Below are 17,695 nucleotides of genomic sequence, written 5' to 3'. Positions count from 1 at the left end.
CAAAATGGTGATTGTGTTGGATTGAATCACAGAGATGTGGGTTATGGAAATGTAAAGAAAACAAATTAGTTCATGAAGGTATCATAAATTACTAATTAGCTAGGAAGCTACCTAAAGTTGTGAAAGCAAGTTCTTTTGCTGACTTACGTTTGCTTAAATCACACTTAAGTACATTTTGATTCTTACACTTCATTCTTTCTGTGCCTGTGTGTTCTCTTCATTTTATCCCAACCGTGTTTTTTTTTCTAGTGATCTAGTTGTTCTAGTCACGTTTTAGTTTCCCCTATTAGTCCAAGGACATTTAAACCAGATTGCTAGGAGAATCTAGATATCTCATAGCTGTGTGTGAGGAGTATGAGGGTGATTTTCTGTTTTTTCATTTGTGTTTGCCCTGTGACTGACCTCCAACTACTGAATCTCTTCCTCCCTAGTTCCCCCACAGATTCATGAGAAAGAAGTGGCAGATCCATCCAGTCCTTACCCCAGTGGCAGCAGCCAGACTCTAACATGCACCGCCTATGGTCTGCCCACTCCCACCATCAGCTGGCAGTGGAGAGCCTGGGGACCGTGTGTCCTCAACAACACTCGGAGCAGACTGTAAGAAAAACCTCTCTTCCAGATTCCAGATGTTTTGGGGATAACTGTGTAACCAATATGGGAGCAGACAAAGTTTGATCTAGCAGGACAGAGAAGAGAACAGGAGTGGGATGCAGTGCATGAAGCGTAATGTGAGGACCAAATAGGAAGAGAAGGGCAGTGTGAAATTATCCACTGGCTCAGAGTAGAGGGAGGAGATGATGAAGAAAGAGATGTGGAGGTGGAAGAAAGGAGCGGAGATAAAGAGAAAGGTGAAGGAGCGGTAAATAGAGGAAAGAGAAGACGAAAGGAAAGTGGGTCTGTTCAGTGTCCAACGGTGTTCCTCCCCCACACACTAATAATGCGCCTGTTACTCTGCGCCTGATCCGACATGGTTCAGCACTCACACAGCAGTCTCACATTCTGACATAGGTCCACATAGGCACACACACACACACACACACACACACACACACACACACACACACACACACACACACACACACACACACACACACACACACACACACACACACACACACACACAAACTCACCTGCTCACCCGTCTGAAATGCACATAAACCACCTAAGTGTGTTTGAGCCCATCAAGATGCTATATATCAAACACACACATGCTTAATGCACACATAAACACACAGTTATTGCCAAACATCATTCTGGGTTCTTTTCCATCTCTGCTGAATCCAACAACACATAATAATGGATTCTCTGGACAGCAATTTACAGTACATTCCAGTTATTTCCTTTAAACCCCAGTGTTGTGGCCCCTTCTGCTGAATATTATTCAGGCATCTTCCTCCAAGGCTTAATTTTTTAAGTTATTGCTGTTCTCTTGACCTTTCCATGTGGGCATGCAACATGAGTGCAGACACGAGGCGCCTAGCCTGTTCTTATAGGCAGTACACTCTGAAATGCACAGGTTTGGCTCAGCTTTAGCTCCAGCTGTCCAGTTCAGGTTCTGTCTCAAGTGACATTTCATGGGCGCTGACAGAGCCATGGCTGTGTTGACCTTTTTCTGATATATAAGAATTGAATTTCCTTTTTTTAATCTGATGGTCAAACATATAGTCCACGACAAATACATCTGTCTTGGGTTACAGCAGTCTGTGAAGTGTGATAGCACAATGTGGATTCAACCCACCCTCCTGCTGAAGTGTCCTTCAACTCAAAAGTTCTATGAAAAGTTTGAGAAATTGCTTTCATAAGAGTGGATAGTCTCAAATCATGACGACAATGTGTGTATTAGTCACATTGCATGGACAAATATATGCTCACACAGTCAAAATGGGGGGACTGTTACTGTTACTCGCTGAGAAATGAGTAGATCAGTATCATATGTTTACTAAATATGAAATATAGCTCTATCCCAAGGTTACAAAATCAGTCTTCCAGCACCTCTAAGGCTCACAAATGAACACATTATATCTTGATATGAAAGTGATATTTTCTCATCTAACAGGTAAAAAAAGCAAATAAGTGTATTTTCCAAAATGTTGAACTGTTCCTTTTAAAATCAAGGGTAAGGTTATTATTAGAGTAAAGGTTTGGGTTAGGCATGTTATTGGTCCCCAGAAGAATCCAAGCCACCTAAGATTTGTCACTAATGAACACTGTAAGGGTTTTGAGTATGCAATCACAAAATATCACACACTTTTCAGTAAATATGTCCAAATGGTATGCAGTCTAAACCCTTTTCCACAAGTATGTAATTAGGGTGGAGAAAGATTCATCTAACAAGACTGAGACTCTAAAGCCAAGCGGCATTGTGAGGCTGTATTTGGCCATTAGTGCTTTGAGCTAAATACTTATGTCAGCATGCTAACATGCTCACAATTTTTAGATGCTGATGTTTAATTCAATTCAGTTTCAATTCAATTTTATTTGTATAGCGCAAATTCATAACAGAAGTTATCTCAGGACACTTAGTATGATAGCATCAGCAAACTCTGGCTTGTTTTTTCCACCTACATAAATCATATTCCTTAAACCTCCCCACACTAGCTCCTGCATGGTTGAAAAATATCAGCATCTTCATTAAAAAAACAACATACAGTATGTGATTTGTGTGCAGTTAAAGAACTTAAACTCAAAGGACATAACCCTGGAGTTCTCAAAGTTAGCCGCTAGTGGTTATGGTTAGGGAAAGTTTCTGAGGATTAAATTTAAATCAATGCACAGTTTTCCCAAGTGACGAAAACAAGCGTGTGTGAACATCTGCTATTTTTGGCAATATCATCCTATACTAATGACTAACCAGAGGTCAGCTAAAACAGGTTATTTCATTCATAAATGTTTATTTCTCGAATAAGGGATATATGTATATGTACAGTATGCATATATAATAAGTATGACTTTGTAAGTAAGTGTCTATACTGCTATACTACTATAGAGACAGTACAATGAAACAGACCCCAATTACCTTCTGCTAATGTAGACTATTTGGGTTGTGTCTTTAGGAGAAAGTGCAGAACAAAATTCCATTTCATGTTTCATTAGTTCTGCTATGATGTTCACACTATGGATCTTCATAATAGAAATTGATACCATAGTGTTTCCATTAGTTGCCAGGACACTAGCATAATTGCCTCTGCTTTTGGATGTGAGCTGGTGTTCGAATCTGAAATGCAATCCAGTGTGTGGGATAAAAAAAACAAAAAAAACCCATAAAACCTCAGGATGTCTGGTTTGATGTGCTTCTGAATTCTCCCCCACTGCCCACCTTCTGCTATGCATGTCAATGAGGGAAGATGTCATGAATGTGTCTGTGTTTCTCTCCAGGGTCCGGCGAGACAGGAAGGGCCGGAGTGACAGGATCGCAGACTGTCAGAACTGGCAGGACATTAACTCGGAAAACACTGTGAATGAAATCGAGGCTATTGAAATGTCAGTTGAAGTGGTGGATGGCCGGCAAAAGGTGACTGCCATTCTACGTAAAAGCTTACTTATTCATGAATAAGAAAATGAATAATATTAAAATATAATTGTAGGATGGCAATTTATTTTAAATAATGACAGAATATGATTAGGACGTAATCCAAAAAAGAAGACATTTATGTAAGTGGACTTATCCATGAACTGTGATGTTTTTATGTAAGCGTCCCAAATTCTGAGCTCCATAACAAAATTTGTAAATCAAGAGCCATTTCCACAGTAGAAATATTTAGAACAGTCTTCCTCTGCAGACTTCCTGTGAGGACTGGCTATAAACACATACAGACACACATGCCATGAGCGCATGTGCACATACACATGCCTTTAAAATTTTATAAACCCCAAACATGAGAGCAAATTTTCCTTTGAGCACACAGAAACATGCATGTGCCAAAAAATCCTGAGTGAGTTTTGCTTCTTGTTGGCCTGTCAGCACAAAATCCGGTTTGTGTCAGCTCACAAAGAATTACATGACGGCAGACTGTGCCTCCTTTTAAGATTTGCATGTCTCCTCCTGATGAATTAAAGTCTCGCCCACCTCTTTTCACCTCACAGATAGTGAGCAGGCTTCAGATTCGCAACGCCAGTGTTTCCGTCATGTACAAGTGTTCTGCTGAAAACAAAGCTGGCAAAGATGAGCGGCTGATCTACTTCTATGTAACTAGTAAGTATGTCGGGTTAGATTTCACCCTGCATTTCACAACAAAGGACAAAAAAAACACAGAATAATTCCCCCAAAAGTCTAGTGGTGTGTAGCCATGCAGATCATTTTAGTTTTATTTGTTGAGCCTTAGAGATTTCAGTCTCTGTGCCTTTACTGAATAACAATTGAGGAATAGAAATTGTGTTGTTCTCAGCATTAGAAAAATACATTAAAAAATTTCAACAGCAGCATTATTTCCCACCGGTTACATGGATGGATTATTGAACGGTCCTCCCGGGCTCAAGCCCAGGTTAGGGGGCCCTAAACAGAAACCTCAGTTTGAAATGACCGCTGTGAGGATCTTTAATGGAAAAGTCGGTTAGAATTAGGGAAGTCCTGATGTTTTGTAATCCTGATCCTTTAATACCAAGTATCTGAGTCTGATCTGATATTGATTTTTGTATGCCTTTGTTCATTTTTCCCTAATACAGCTGCACAGTACACAGTAAGGTTACATTAAGCCTGAATATACCAATTAGTAAATCAGTTAAAATATGTTTGACAGCTGAAAAGCTCTGCTTGAGGACAATAGAACCCAAATCATCGCAGGTTTTCTTTGATGGTTTTCAATCATGTTTTGTACTGTGGGGCAGGAAGGTTTGGAGAGAATTTAGACTGCCTCCCTCTATGACCAAAATTGTTTCAGCCATCAAAACAATAGAAAAATATGTAAATGTGCCCCCTATGAGGCCCACTGGCTCATAATCTTTCCATGCAGAAAGCATATTCCTTATGAAACAGTAGAATTTAGGGGGAACCAATCATTTAAGCAATCATTTTCATGACTTTTCAGTGCACAAGTTCTATCTTGTTAGGTTACCTAACCACCCTACCTGCCCTTCTCTGTATCTTCAAAGCCATCCCTGAGGGTTTCAGTGTGGATGTCCAGCCCTCAGAGAATCCCCTGGAGCAGGAGAAAGTGTCCATGTGCTGCAGTGCTGACAATTACACCTATGAGCAGCTGCAGTGGTATCGGCTCGACCCCCAGGCCCTGCAGGACGTGCAGGGCAAGCCCCAGGAGCTGGACTGCAGGAGCGTGCACCTCTACGCGGACACCCTCGACGGCCAGCTCTCCTTCCAGGAGCCCTCCAACAGCTGGGTCCTGGACTTCACCATTCCCTCCATTCAGCTGCAGGATGAGGGTCATTATGTGTGTGAGGCTCAGAGCAGGCGGAGCGGGGAGAAACAGTGCCTGTTCAGATATATCTCTGTCAAAGGTGAGAGATAAAAGAGATGAAAGCTTCAGACAGACATGCCCACATCGCCCGGCATAGAGAGTAGTCACTCTAACCACAGCTAATTATAGATAAAGGCTCAACTCTTGGCAGTGGAAACACACCGGTCACAGTGGGGATGGTGCTGAGATGCTGCAGGCTTAAAAAATATACACACTAACAAAAGGGTACCCACGCAGTCCGATACCCACATCAACACATAATGGAGAGAGTACCTGTTGTTTGCACAGCATCTATATGTAGTGGCAGAAAACAGAGCTGAGACGCTGCAGGGCTAAAATAAACAAGTTTTGTGCTGTAACCTTGCATCAGTGCCTGGAGGATACATGTATATTTTAATGGGATTTTTTGACTTTTGACCTTTTTTTAATACCTACAAGACCATGCCGTAAATAGTATGTGCATTTGCAGTCCTTGAGACGATATGGCACTGTTCACATCAGTGCATACAGCTCGTAGTGTTGATTTTCCTTTTCTTCTCCTGCTCTCTTCCCCTGTCTTTTGGCCTGTCCCTCTCTCCGCAGCCCTGGAGCCGCCTCGGTACAAGCGCAGCCTCACCAACCAGACTGTGAATGTGACAGAGTCTCTGCGGATGGAGTGCGACGTGGAGGGCAGACCTCTGCCCCGCCTCTCCTGGTTTAAAGACAACCAGCCTCTCCACCAAATGTCAGGTGCATGAATACACCTACACAGGTGATGCACGCGTTTACACAGCAGTGCAGCTGCCCAACCGGCCCACCCAGCAGCCACACACACACACGTGCACACACTCACACAGTTACTCATAAAATTTGACCCTCAGGGTTTTAATTTTGCAGGTGCTGTATCTTCCTATGAGATTATTCTGTCTGTGTGAGTTTCCAGCAGGATCTGTTACATTCTGGCTTCACATTAGATAAAAGAGCAGAAACAATAAGCTTTGTTAATATTTACTCAGACACCAACAACTTTTGGCAGATGTTGGCAGGTTTTCTTTTTTGCTGAACTTTCTGTCATGATAAATGGTATTCAAGCTATTAAAAGCCAACATGGGCACACACACACAGATACACAACCACCCAACAGTCCGCCTGCACATTCATACTATTGAATAAATGTGTCAAACACAACCAATAACAAGAATACACCCACACACAAACCCACACATATCAAACCCTGCGGGCAGATAGACATGGCTCATTAGCTTTCCCAGCGTGCGTCTCTTCTTAGCATCTGAAGGAGATGAGGGGTGGGAGGGGAAGGAAGAGATAGTATGGGTCTGAGTGACAGCTGATGCTATGGGGTTCACTCAGAGGGGCTGCTGGGACATGTGGCTAGCCCCACAGGGCGGTGGGATTATGAATCAATACTATAGTTTGAATTCCAGAGGTGTGACGAGAATTCAAGAAATGCTGTTGAAAATGTTGCTGAATTTCTGATGTAAGAGGCGAGAAGTGTTGAAGCACGGCGTTGTGTGTGTGTGTGTGTGTGTGTGTGTGTGTGTGTGTGTGTGTGTGTGTGTGTGTGTGTGTGTGTGTGTGTGTGTGTGTGTGTGTGTGTCACTAATCATCCCGTGCCTCCTCGCAGGTGTCCAGCTGCAGGATTCAAACCGCACACTGAGTATTCAGCGTGTTAGAGAGGAGGATGCCGGGCTTTACACCTGCACCGCCTGCAACCAGCGCGGTTGTGTCCACTCCTCAGCCGCTGTCAGGGTCATCGGTAAGACAGTCACACACACTCACACAGAAACAGACTGTTGCATACAATCAAAGTGACACCTGAATCCACTCACGCACCGCCACCGCTGACGTGCTTTTTTCGAGTGCACTCAGGTCTGAAATCACAGCTGCCCTCGAGCTCAAACCTTCACACACAAAATGTGCAGGTCTGGGTTTTAGTATTTCACCTTAACTTTTGACTGCAGCTTCAGTTTTTGTGCTTTTGTTATGTACAGCCCTCCAAAATATAATGAATGCATAATTTAATGGGTTTGCTGGAAGGGGGCTCATGATGAATGGCTGGACTGAGTACAATGATGTAACTTAAAGATTGAATGTAAGGAGCTTGCAAGCCGGGACTGATAGTTTGTAATACAGCGCCCCCTCCAGTAGGCAAAGAGTAATGTAATCAAAGAGAGATTAAATAAAGAACTGTGAGGGTAAAGAGTGGTTTCTGGTGCTCAGTGTTCAAAACATTTGTGACTTTCTTTCTTTCTTTCTGTTAAGGTTCAAGTGACAGAGCCAATGTGGAGATTGTAATCCTGATCGGGACTGGGGTCATCGCTGTTTTCTTCTGGGCCTTGCTTATCCTCATCTTCTGCAATGTGAAGCGGGTCAGAGGGCGCCGCTTTTCACTATGTGTCTGTGTGTTTGTGAGAGAAACTGACGGACTGTGACGAAGACGCTTTGACCTCTGACTCACAGCATGTCTGCTGGCGTTTGAGCACAACCGGTTTGATCTTTAAGAGAGTTTGTAAATTACCCCTCCGAGAGAGTTACTGATATTTGCTGAGAGTGAGTCCAATTAGTCTTTTACTGCTATTAGGAACTAACAAGTAATGTAATTATTTTTCCTCATTTGGTCGCACATTAGATCGCCTCACAGTGTGGTGCTGTTATCAACAATGTAATTTAGAGACAGCTTCATGTGGAGATGGAGTAAAAAACGATTGAGATCTGAGGTGTCATCCAATATTGGCCTAATAGCCATTCACTTCACACCAGCTCCACTCATTATCTGTAACTCTTTAAAAGCAGCAGACAGTTTAATGAACTGAGAGTCCAAGCTGGTTTTCTGACAGTTTTCAAAAATGCCCCAGTGATTACAGGAAGTAGCTTACTGGATATTAGCAGTATGTTAATATCTATCCATCTGATATCTTAACTCTGCACATTATTATACAGCATCCCAAATATGCTTTTAAGGGCATACTGTTGAATTTACATAGTCAGTGAGACTGAACACTGCACAGGTTATTTTAGAGAAGACCCATTTTCTTTGTTAGTCTGCAGCTGACAATACACTTTTGACTTATCTAATGTGATAAATTCAATTCAATTCAATTCAATTCAATTTTATTTGTATAGCGCCAATTCATAACAGAAGTTATCTCAGGACACTTTTCAAATAGAGCAGGTCTAGACCGAACTCTTTAACATAAATTGGGTTTTATCATCCTAAATATGGTAACTGTACCATTGTGGCATTTTTGTTGTCTTGTTGTTGTACCAAATTTTCCATATATATATATATACCCCAGTTCAGCCCAACACCTCCTCATCTTCCATAAACTCTTTCTCTCTCTGAACTTCAGGTTAACCCTGCAGACATAAAGACAGGCTATCTGTCAATCATCATGGACCCAGGGGAGGTGCCTCTGGATGAGCAGTGCGAATACCTGCCCTACGACTCCTCGCAGTGGGAGATCTCCAGAGACAGACTCCGATTGGGTGAGCCATCGGGAAGGGTGGGAGCAAAGGATGGATGGATGGTGGTATAAATGAGTGAATGGGAGAGAGGGGGGTTGTGTGAGGAAACATATAGGCGGGGATGAGAGAGAATAGATGGATGAAACTGAATTACTTTTCCATTTCCACAATCCTTAATGGCAGGAGTTTGGATCGCAGCCAGCCGGGCAAAGTGCTGCCAAGTAAAGTGCAAATGTTAAATATGTGCTCATTCCCAGCACAGCTTTTTAAAAATGCCCTGAGGAAAAGCATCTGTTCTATGAGAGCAACTTATGGCAACATGTTGTTTCCAAATGCTGCAATTGAGATTCTAATTCCTCCCTCTTGTCTACATGGATGCCAGATGAATTTACATTTTGCAACGGCTCCCAATCACATCTGTTTGTGTATTCCAGTGAGACTAAAACCAAGTCTGCAGAGATCAATGAGCATAAATATTCTGTCGCTTTTTCTGTTCTTTCTTCCTGAAATAGGAAAGGTTTTAGGCCACGGGGCATTCGGAAAAGTAATTGAGGCATCAATCTACGGCATCAGCAAGAGCAACAGTTTGGACACAGTGGCTGTCAAGATGCTGAAGGGTGAGATACACACATACATATGACTTGGTAGATGTGCATATTGGAGACACACGTGCAATAAACAATAAGATGTGTTTGTGTGTTTCAGATGGAGCCACAGCCAGTGAGCATAAGGCCTTGATGTCAGAGTTAAAGATACTGATTCACATTGGTAACCATCTGAATGTAGTGAACCTGTTAGGAGCCTGCACCAAACCAAACGGTGAGCACATATTTGTTTGTGTTACATTTCATATGTATTGTAGATGAGTGTTGGTAGAGGTTAACATAGATATGATATATAACTTCCAATGTACTCGGTGTAAACTAAATAGTGTAAACACCTCATGAAAAATAACTACTGTATTGTTATGATTTGAAACATATATATGTCTCCTGTGGCAAATTAAATTCAAATTTAAGTACAATCTTAGCGTTTTAGAAAACCTCTTTTCCTGCTGTTTGTTCTTTTAAATTATTTTGTCTACCCCCTCTGCAGCTTCCACACAACAATTTTAAAAGCGAACCAAACGAGAAAGTCAAACAGCTGCCTCTGTTTTTCTTTGACACCCCTAATTTTAAGTCCATACATCAATTTGACCTAAAGAGCAGATGTTTGCGGGTCAGACATCTGAAAATGTTTTGCCCTGTTTACCCCTTAAGAAAAAGCAGCACTTTAGTCTTGCAGCTAACCTCAGGCAGGAAATGGTTATAGTATGGCAGCTCTCACTACTTTTAATATGGTTGTGAAAGAATTAGCTGATAAATGAGAGGCAGAAATTGCTTTAATGAGAGAAAAAAAACACTGTTAAGTGAAAACTGTCTGTATCACCAGGTCCACTGATGGTGGTAGTGGAATACTGCAAGTATGGGAATCTGTCCAACTTCCTACGAGCCAAGAGAGAGTTCTTCCTCCCGTACAGGGTATCCAAAACACTACAGAAACTGCAGCTCTTTCTACTGTTTTATATTTGTTTGTTTGTTTCCTTTATTGACACATATTTTTTGTAACTCTTTTTTTGATATTGATTTTGGAGATGACTGAATTGTTTCCCCAAACTCAGGACCGGTCTCCTAAAACTCAGAGCCAGGTGAGACGGATGATTGAGGCGGGTCAAATGGACCAAAGAGCTCGACAACCTCCTTCTCCATCCTCCTCCCAGCTCACCAGTCCTCAGAGTCCATCATCTAACACGCCCGATCAGAAACCTCCCGTGGAGAAAAGTCAGTCTGTTTTCATTCACACGAGTAAATGAATTAACTAATTAAGCATTATGCAGGAAGCAATATAAAAACTACACCTGCCCTTTAATAATGTTCAGGGGGTGTTGTATGCTAATAAACAATTGGCCACACCCTTCCAATTCATTATTAAGTGGGATTCATCATTCAGTACACCTGGGTAAAAACAGATTTAAATGTTTATGAATGTTTGGCGCATCTGGAGATGACTTCTTTTATTTTTTTTCTCTTAACAGAAAATACAAGATAAATTGAAGAGAATGTTGCTGCATGAGGCTCATTGTCTCATTGCAATTAATTAATTTCCCCTTCTTGTTATCCCCCCCCTTATCTTTCCATGACTGCCTTGTCCTCCCTCATCTTCTCTCTCCAGTGGAGGACTTGTGGAAAACTCCTCTGACGATAGAAGATCTAATTTGCTACAGTTTCCAGGTGGCTCGTGGGATGGAGTTCCTGGCCTCCAGAAAGGTTAATTGTCAGCATCACACAGACAATTAGTGAATGAGCAGTGGTGAATTGTCACCAGAGGTCGATCTCAGAGGCAGTAGGTTGTTGCCTGATCATTCTGATTTTCATTCCTTTGTTCTTGTTAATTAACCACCATAAACCAGAGCTGTGCCATGATTCCAGACTGCAGACTAATTCTGAGTAAAACTGTAGTGTGTTTATTCAGGAGAAGTGACTAAATTAAATATATTCCAAAAAAGTGAATATGCATATTAGATCCTTGTTGAACATTTTTATTATGTTGATGTTGGGCACTACTGTCCCACAATGCCATGCACCAAGGACATGCTGCTCACAGCTGCAAAACAAATTGTAGATGACTAAGGGAGATCTTGGGAAACTTTTGGAAAAACATGTTGCTTCCTGAGTTTATTCACAGTGGCATACAAAGTCATAGTTTCACGCCTTTATTTTTATTTTTTTGTATGCTAACTACAAAAACAGTATGAACATTATTTCACATTAAATTAGATTCAAAATTTAAAAAATGAATTCAATTAAAAAGTAAAACAATTAGTTAATCAATTTTTAAGTGAGCACTTACTCTATGGGCAATCTGTTGATGGTAATGAAATCAGTCATCCACAATTTAATTTGGTGATTACTTAATGCACACGTAATTAAGTGTCAAACTAAAGTAGATCGGGGAGCACATTATTGGTTTGAGGAATAATTCTCACAGACTTGAAATCATCATTTCAAGTTCATCAGCTCTGTAAAACTCCCAAGTAGTGAAGAGAACTTCAGTTTTGCAAACTGTCATCTTCACTGTAATTCATGAGCGGATCTACAGGGGTGGCAGCTTTTTGTGTCAAATGCTGTCAAAATGAACACATTCGTTTAGATTCATTAAAAAAAGAACATGTTAAAAGATGGAAATTAATTTAATGATCTGGCCACATTTGAAACTGAGTGATGGGCTTAAGTTCAATAACAAAAAGACATGTATTTAGAAAAATGAAGATTTGGAAATAAAACATTTGATTTCTAATACCAACTTAAGATATTTCTAATAAATGCTTGACTAATGTGCTACATGTGCTAATGCTGTAATGTATATATGTGATTAAATTAACATATTCTGCCACTCCTTAAAGTTTCCATGCCACCCATGAATATTTCTCTAGATCTGCTCCTGCTGTTATAGGATTGTTTTGATGAGCTTATTTGATTCTTATTAAATCACCTGCCATCAAAATATGCTTTTAAAAGTTCATTATTGTTGTTATTTTTCCAAAAACCTCACCTACAGCCACAGTCTATCTCACAAATGAATCCAGTGGCAATCGGAGTAATGCAATTAATATTGTGACAACAAAGCAGCGCTAACTTATAAAATATCAACAATCTGACTGCAGACTGTCTGTCTTTAAATTACTCCTCAAAACCAGCCGTTACCCTGTGGGCACGTTTACCTGAAAGCTTTGTGAATGATGTTGGATCTCCTGCAGTGACTCCACAGAACTGGCTGAGACATAATCCAGTCCCAGTTACAAACTGGCATAGAGACACACTCACACTCACAAACACACAGATTTGGAGGCAACAGATTATTAAAATGGCGATTAATTTACTCTATATCATATACACTACTCACAAAAAGTTAAAGGTAAAGGATATTCGGCTTTCGGATGAAATTTCAGAATGTACATAAAATGCACTATAACCTTTCCAGGTGATCTTAATTTGACCTTCTATTTAAATGCCCTACTTTCATGATATAATATCACTGTAGCATCAACTTTTTACATTTTCCATAAATTTCACCTGAAAGTGGAATATCCCTAACTTTTTGTGAGTAGTGTAGTATCTGCTATGCACTCATCAGAGAAAACAAGGTGGAAACAACGCATGCAAACACTCGCATAAAAACACACACGGACACACACACCTGTCCGCAGTGTTATGATGTATGTGTGGTCGTGTGTGTATTCGCAGTGTATCCACAGAGACCTGGCAGCCCGCAACATTCTCCTGTCAGAGAACAACATCGTGAAGATCTGTGACTTTGGCCTGGCCAGAGACATATACAAAGACCCCGACTACGTCCGGAAAGGCAATGTACGCCATCCTCACACTCACTATGCTTTAGAGTTAAGCTTCCAGGTTTATAATCCATCTCCATTTACTGTGGGGAAACATTAAGCTCCTGTTTTTTCTGTTTTTTAATCACCCACATAATGATTAAATTTAAAGGCAGGTATCATTTTCTGTTTATGTGATTATCTTTTAATATTTGTCTGGTGTTTAAATGTTCTCCCAGGCTCGTCTGCCTTTGAAGTGGATGGCTCCAGAGAGCATCTTCGACAAAGTGTACACCAGCCAGAGTGACGTGTGGTCTTTTGGAGTTCTCCTCTGGGAAATCTTTTCACTGGGTAAAGATGAAATCACAGCACACTTATTTCATCTTTTTTGAAGACACATTTGTGTAAAAAACAAAAGGAGGGAACAGAGTTTCAATACAATCTCCTCCAGAAGTGTATAGTAGCTGTTTTTCAAAAGTGCTGATTGATCTTCGTTCCTGCCAAAAACAACTGTGAATTTATTTTTCTTATAGAGGAGGACTAAATCTTCATTGTTGTTATCCAAACACTCAATAACTTAGCTTGACATGTTAATTAATGTCTCGTCCTCCTTTTGTACACCCTCAGGTGCGTCTCCGTACCCAGGAGTACAGATTGATGAAGATTTCTGCAAACGATTGAAAGACGGCGTCAGGATGAGAGCACCAGAGACTGCCTCACCCGAAATGTAAGTTCACACTTTGATTTATTTTTTTCTTACTCATCTACCTTTTAAAGAAAACAATCTGTAAAAACTGTAAAATAAGATATACAGCCCTAAAATGTATTTATTTGATCAAGCCAATCCTAACTGCAACTGGCTTATAAACATACTTTTACTTTTAAAATTAAAAGAGGATAAAGGAGCAAATTTGTAGTTCAAGACCTACTTCTTTGTTGTGATGTGGCTGCCCTCTGCTGGTAGATATGGCATCATGCTGGCCTGCTGGCATGGTGAGCCCAAAGAGAGGCCGCCGTTCCCAGCCCTGGTGCAGATCCTGGGAGACCTGCTCCAAGACAACAGCCTACCTGTAAGTTCACTGCCGGAAAGACATTCATTCCAGAAAGTGATGCTTTTAGTTTGTAAAGAGTTTCATCTTAAACAAATTCCCCTCAGGACGGGAAGGACTATGTCCCTCTGAACCACTCGCAGAGCTCAGAAGATGATGGTTTCTCACAGGCCTCATCACGGCCTCCATCTGAGGAGGAACTGAGAGTGGCCTGCAACACCCTGCCCACCAGGTACTAATGTGTGCTACAAGATCCCATGAAAGGGAATGAACCTGGAAAACTGTCACATCAGGAAAGACATTGAATCTTTAAAGCGTTTCATCCGGTGATATTTTTCTTGTAGTCAACAATCCCATGAATAGACCACAACCAACCACAAGTATTGTCTGTGTATCCAAAGCCTGATGTATCTCATTCCTCTCTTCCATAAAAAAAAACACATCAATAAGCCACACTGTTGCTCTGGGTGACATGTTCCTTAATTACCATGAACACACACAGTAGTTTATTTTAAGTCAATCTCTTATACACCGCCCTGCTGCTGTAAATACTCACTAGTGCAAAAAATCCACAGCTGAAAATAGTGCAAAGCAAATGCACTATTCATTCCTTTTGGAGTAAAGCTTTCTTAAAATAACAGCGCCCGGTTGGTTTAGTTTTTTCCTTTTTTTGCCTGTTTTAAAGATGAAAGTATACAGTATATCTATGACCACTTATTTTGGATGTATATCTTTAGTACAAACCGGTGACAGCAGGCAAAGAAAGTTGCGAGGTATTGAGAGACGACATTGTAGCTTTTTGGTCTTTTCATGGGATTTGTTGACAATAACAAAATATATAGAACATCGCCTGAATTATCCTTTAATAGCGACCTCGACCTGCACATACAGGGATAAACAAAAATCTTTAAGATATCCGACCCCTTTGTTCCTCACACTGGGCCTCATGCATGAACATTTGTTCTGTTCTTATCCTAAATCACTTTTTTCTGTGAGGTTGGCTCGTACAAGTCCGATTTATCAAACTCTCCTAATGAATCCCACCTGTTCACGAGGTGGTGTATGTTTGGGATATTTCATAATTAGCATAACTGAAGAATGTTACCAGAAAGTAAAAAGAAATAAATTACACCGCAGAGCTTCAGGTCCTGCAATCAAAAATCAGGAGACAAATACATAACATATATAGTGACAACAGTCAGTGGACTGGAAACAATTACAAAATATTACAGCTGCCAATGATGTGTCATCAGAGCACCATGACGAAGATGATGATGATATGGTGAACATTTATTTTCCTGGATTCTGGTATCTTCCTTTACCTCCGGATTCAGATTGACGCATTATTTAGTCAGTCAAGTTTTTCTGTAGAGAAAAGTACACGACTTGTATGACCGATCTGGACCACTTGCGAAGTTTCTTTTTGTATGTGCTAGTTAAGAATAAATCTGTTGTGGGTGCCCAGTTAGCTCATTTCTCTTTGCTGCATGTCATCCCCCCTCTCTCTGCCCCCCTTTCCTGTCTATCTCTCTGTCAAATAAAGGCATAAAAGGTCAAAAAAGTAGGCCCTAAGCCCATTGGTATTACTGTACACAAGGCCCCAGATTTCCTGGCGTTTATAACACTTTCCAGTATCAATCAGTAATTAATAGTTATTTAGAATAAAAAGACAGATTGTCACTGCTTGAGGTCACAAACCCTCACAGGGAGGCTCAAAATAATTTAGTTGGTGATAAGATGTTTTATTCATGGATTTTATTACCCAGATGTTTTATCATGTCTGTATTTCCAGACGTTTCTCCGATGTTTGCTTTATCTTGTGTACTGAATAGTTTCAGCCTCTAGGCTCTCACTGATAATTAATAAAATTAAACAAAATGAAAAGGCTGATAAAATGTTCACCACCATTTCTACACGACTATTTATCATCAATTCCTCTGACTGAGGAAGTCACACAGCTTACAGCCTGAAGTCCTCCCTATTCATAAGATAAATTATTTAAAAATAAATTAACTGTTGGACATATTTTGTCCATCTGCTCTGGATTTTTTATTGTTTCTATTATTTCTCCTGGCCGGCTCTCATGTATTAATCTGTTATTTTTTTCAACACTTCTTGACCAGGTATTATAACTGTGTCCCCTTTGCTGGCTGTGTGTTTGTGGGACCCTCCAAAATATGCCAACCCAGAGTGAAGACATTTGAAGAGTTGCCCCTGGAGATGCACCCACAGAAAGCTCCTCAAGTAAGCTCTTTATCTCTTCATCAGTTCTCGAAAATGTGAACCGGCTGGTGACATTTTGCGAATGGCTTTTCCACTTTGAGAATTCTCTCCTCAGATAATAACAAAAATAGTTTCTGCATTCGGAGAGAGACATAGCATAGGGGTCAACAAAAGGCACTTAATTAACATGATGTCCAACTGTGTCTCTTCCCAGGACAACCAGACAGACAGCGGGATGGTCCTGGCCTCCGAAGAATTTGAGAGAATTGAGCACAAGCACAGGGGTGCCGTCTCAAAAAGGTTAATTATACAAAAGTTATGATCCATATTACTGTCTGAAACAACACAGCGAGTGCCAGGTTAAAGCGAGGCCTTTCATATATATTAATAAAAGCTGCTGTTATAGATGTTTCAGAGTCAGTATGAGAAAACAGTCATTCTCTCTTGCTCAGAAGAATGTAGTCACTCAGCCTTATGTGCAGTGAACCTACAGCAGAAAGGAAATAAGCATCAGCAGAGTCTCGGTTTATGCATGTATAAGTAGGAGTAAGCAACAGTATGAGTCATTTTGAGAATTACAAACAAAAAAAGGTTATTGCAAAAGCACAGAAGATGACAAACAACGAAGACAAAGAGGAAACTGTAAGTTGATCACATGATTATCACATGTATGCTCAGAACTGGAAGCAGGCAGTCATAGATTTAATAAACTACCTCTGCCCCATTTTTCTTCCTTTGTTCTACAAAAATCTGTACATTTATTTTTTTTAAACTTTTAAGTTAATGTGACATTATGTGAAATACTTAATACTACATAAATGAGCATGGGGAATTAATCAACAACCATTAAAGGAGATGGAAAAAAAAAACAAACCAACCAAAACATATATATATATATATATATATATATATATATATATATATATATATATATATATGAACAAAATCAAGAACCTTGTGGTCAATTTAACCAAAATATGTATAGAAAAGAGAGAGCAAAAAAAAGCAAAGCTAGGTGTATGCATGTTAAAATTGGTGTAACATATTGTTAAAGGTTTTTCTGGATATAACAGCATTCAAGAAACCAACATCTGGAACTGGCAAACTGTGAACATAAGGAGGTCCTTGTCTTTCACTTAAAGGATAGGGCAATATTCTACATTTTTGTTACTATAAAAAAA

General features: G+C 40.3%; 1 protein-coding gene across 1 annotated transcript in view; it reads left to right on the top strand.

Moving 5' to 3' along the window:
- Nucleotides 1-17,695, top strand: part of flt4 (fms related receptor tyrosine kinase 4) — a 43,752-nt gene that overhangs the window by 25,188 nt on the left and 869 nt on the right. The window contains exons 10-29 of the mRNA XM_051419116.1: nucleotides 432-597; nucleotides 3,376-3,511; nucleotides 4,084-4,192; nucleotides 5,089-5,448; nucleotides 5,991-6,137; nucleotides 7,033-7,164; nucleotides 7,671-7,777; nucleotides 8,759-8,894; nucleotides 9,386-9,490; nucleotides 9,579-9,692; nucleotides 10,305-10,393; nucleotides 10,534-10,693; nucleotides 11,085-11,179; nucleotides 13,157-13,279; nucleotides 13,482-13,593; nucleotides 13,870-13,969; nucleotides 14,207-14,312; nucleotides 14,399-14,523; nucleotides 16,415-16,535; nucleotides 16,729-16,814. Coding sequence (XP_051275076.1) covers nucleotides 432-597; nucleotides 3,376-3,511; nucleotides 4,084-4,192; nucleotides 5,089-5,448; nucleotides 5,991-6,137; nucleotides 7,033-7,164; nucleotides 7,671-7,777; nucleotides 8,759-8,894; nucleotides 9,386-9,490; nucleotides 9,579-9,692; nucleotides 10,305-10,393; nucleotides 10,534-10,693; nucleotides 11,085-11,179; nucleotides 13,157-13,279; nucleotides 13,482-13,593; nucleotides 13,870-13,969; nucleotides 14,207-14,312; nucleotides 14,399-14,523; nucleotides 16,415-16,535; nucleotides 16,729-16,814 — 2,629 coding nt within the window. The remainder of the gene's footprint in view (nucleotides 1-431; nucleotides 598-3,375; nucleotides 3,512-4,083; nucleotides 4,193-5,088; nucleotides 5,449-5,990; nucleotides 6,138-7,032; nucleotides 7,165-7,670; nucleotides 7,778-8,758; nucleotides 8,895-9,385; nucleotides 9,491-9,578; nucleotides 9,693-10,304; nucleotides 10,394-10,533; nucleotides 10,694-11,084; nucleotides 11,180-13,156; nucleotides 13,280-13,481; nucleotides 13,594-13,869; nucleotides 13,970-14,206; nucleotides 14,313-14,398; nucleotides 14,524-16,414; nucleotides 16,536-16,728; nucleotides 16,815-17,695) is intronic.

This window comes from Dicentrarchus labrax, unplaced genomic scaffold (assembly GCF_905237075.1).
Source record: "Dicentrarchus labrax unplaced genomic scaffold, dlabrax2021, whole genome shotgun sequence".
Classification (NCBI taxonomy): Eukaryota; Metazoa; Chordata; class Actinopteri; family Moronidae; genus Dicentrarchus; species Dicentrarchus labrax.
The sequence above is the reverse complement of the archived record's forward strand: the minus strand, read 5'-3'. Positions and strand labels throughout refer to the sequence as shown.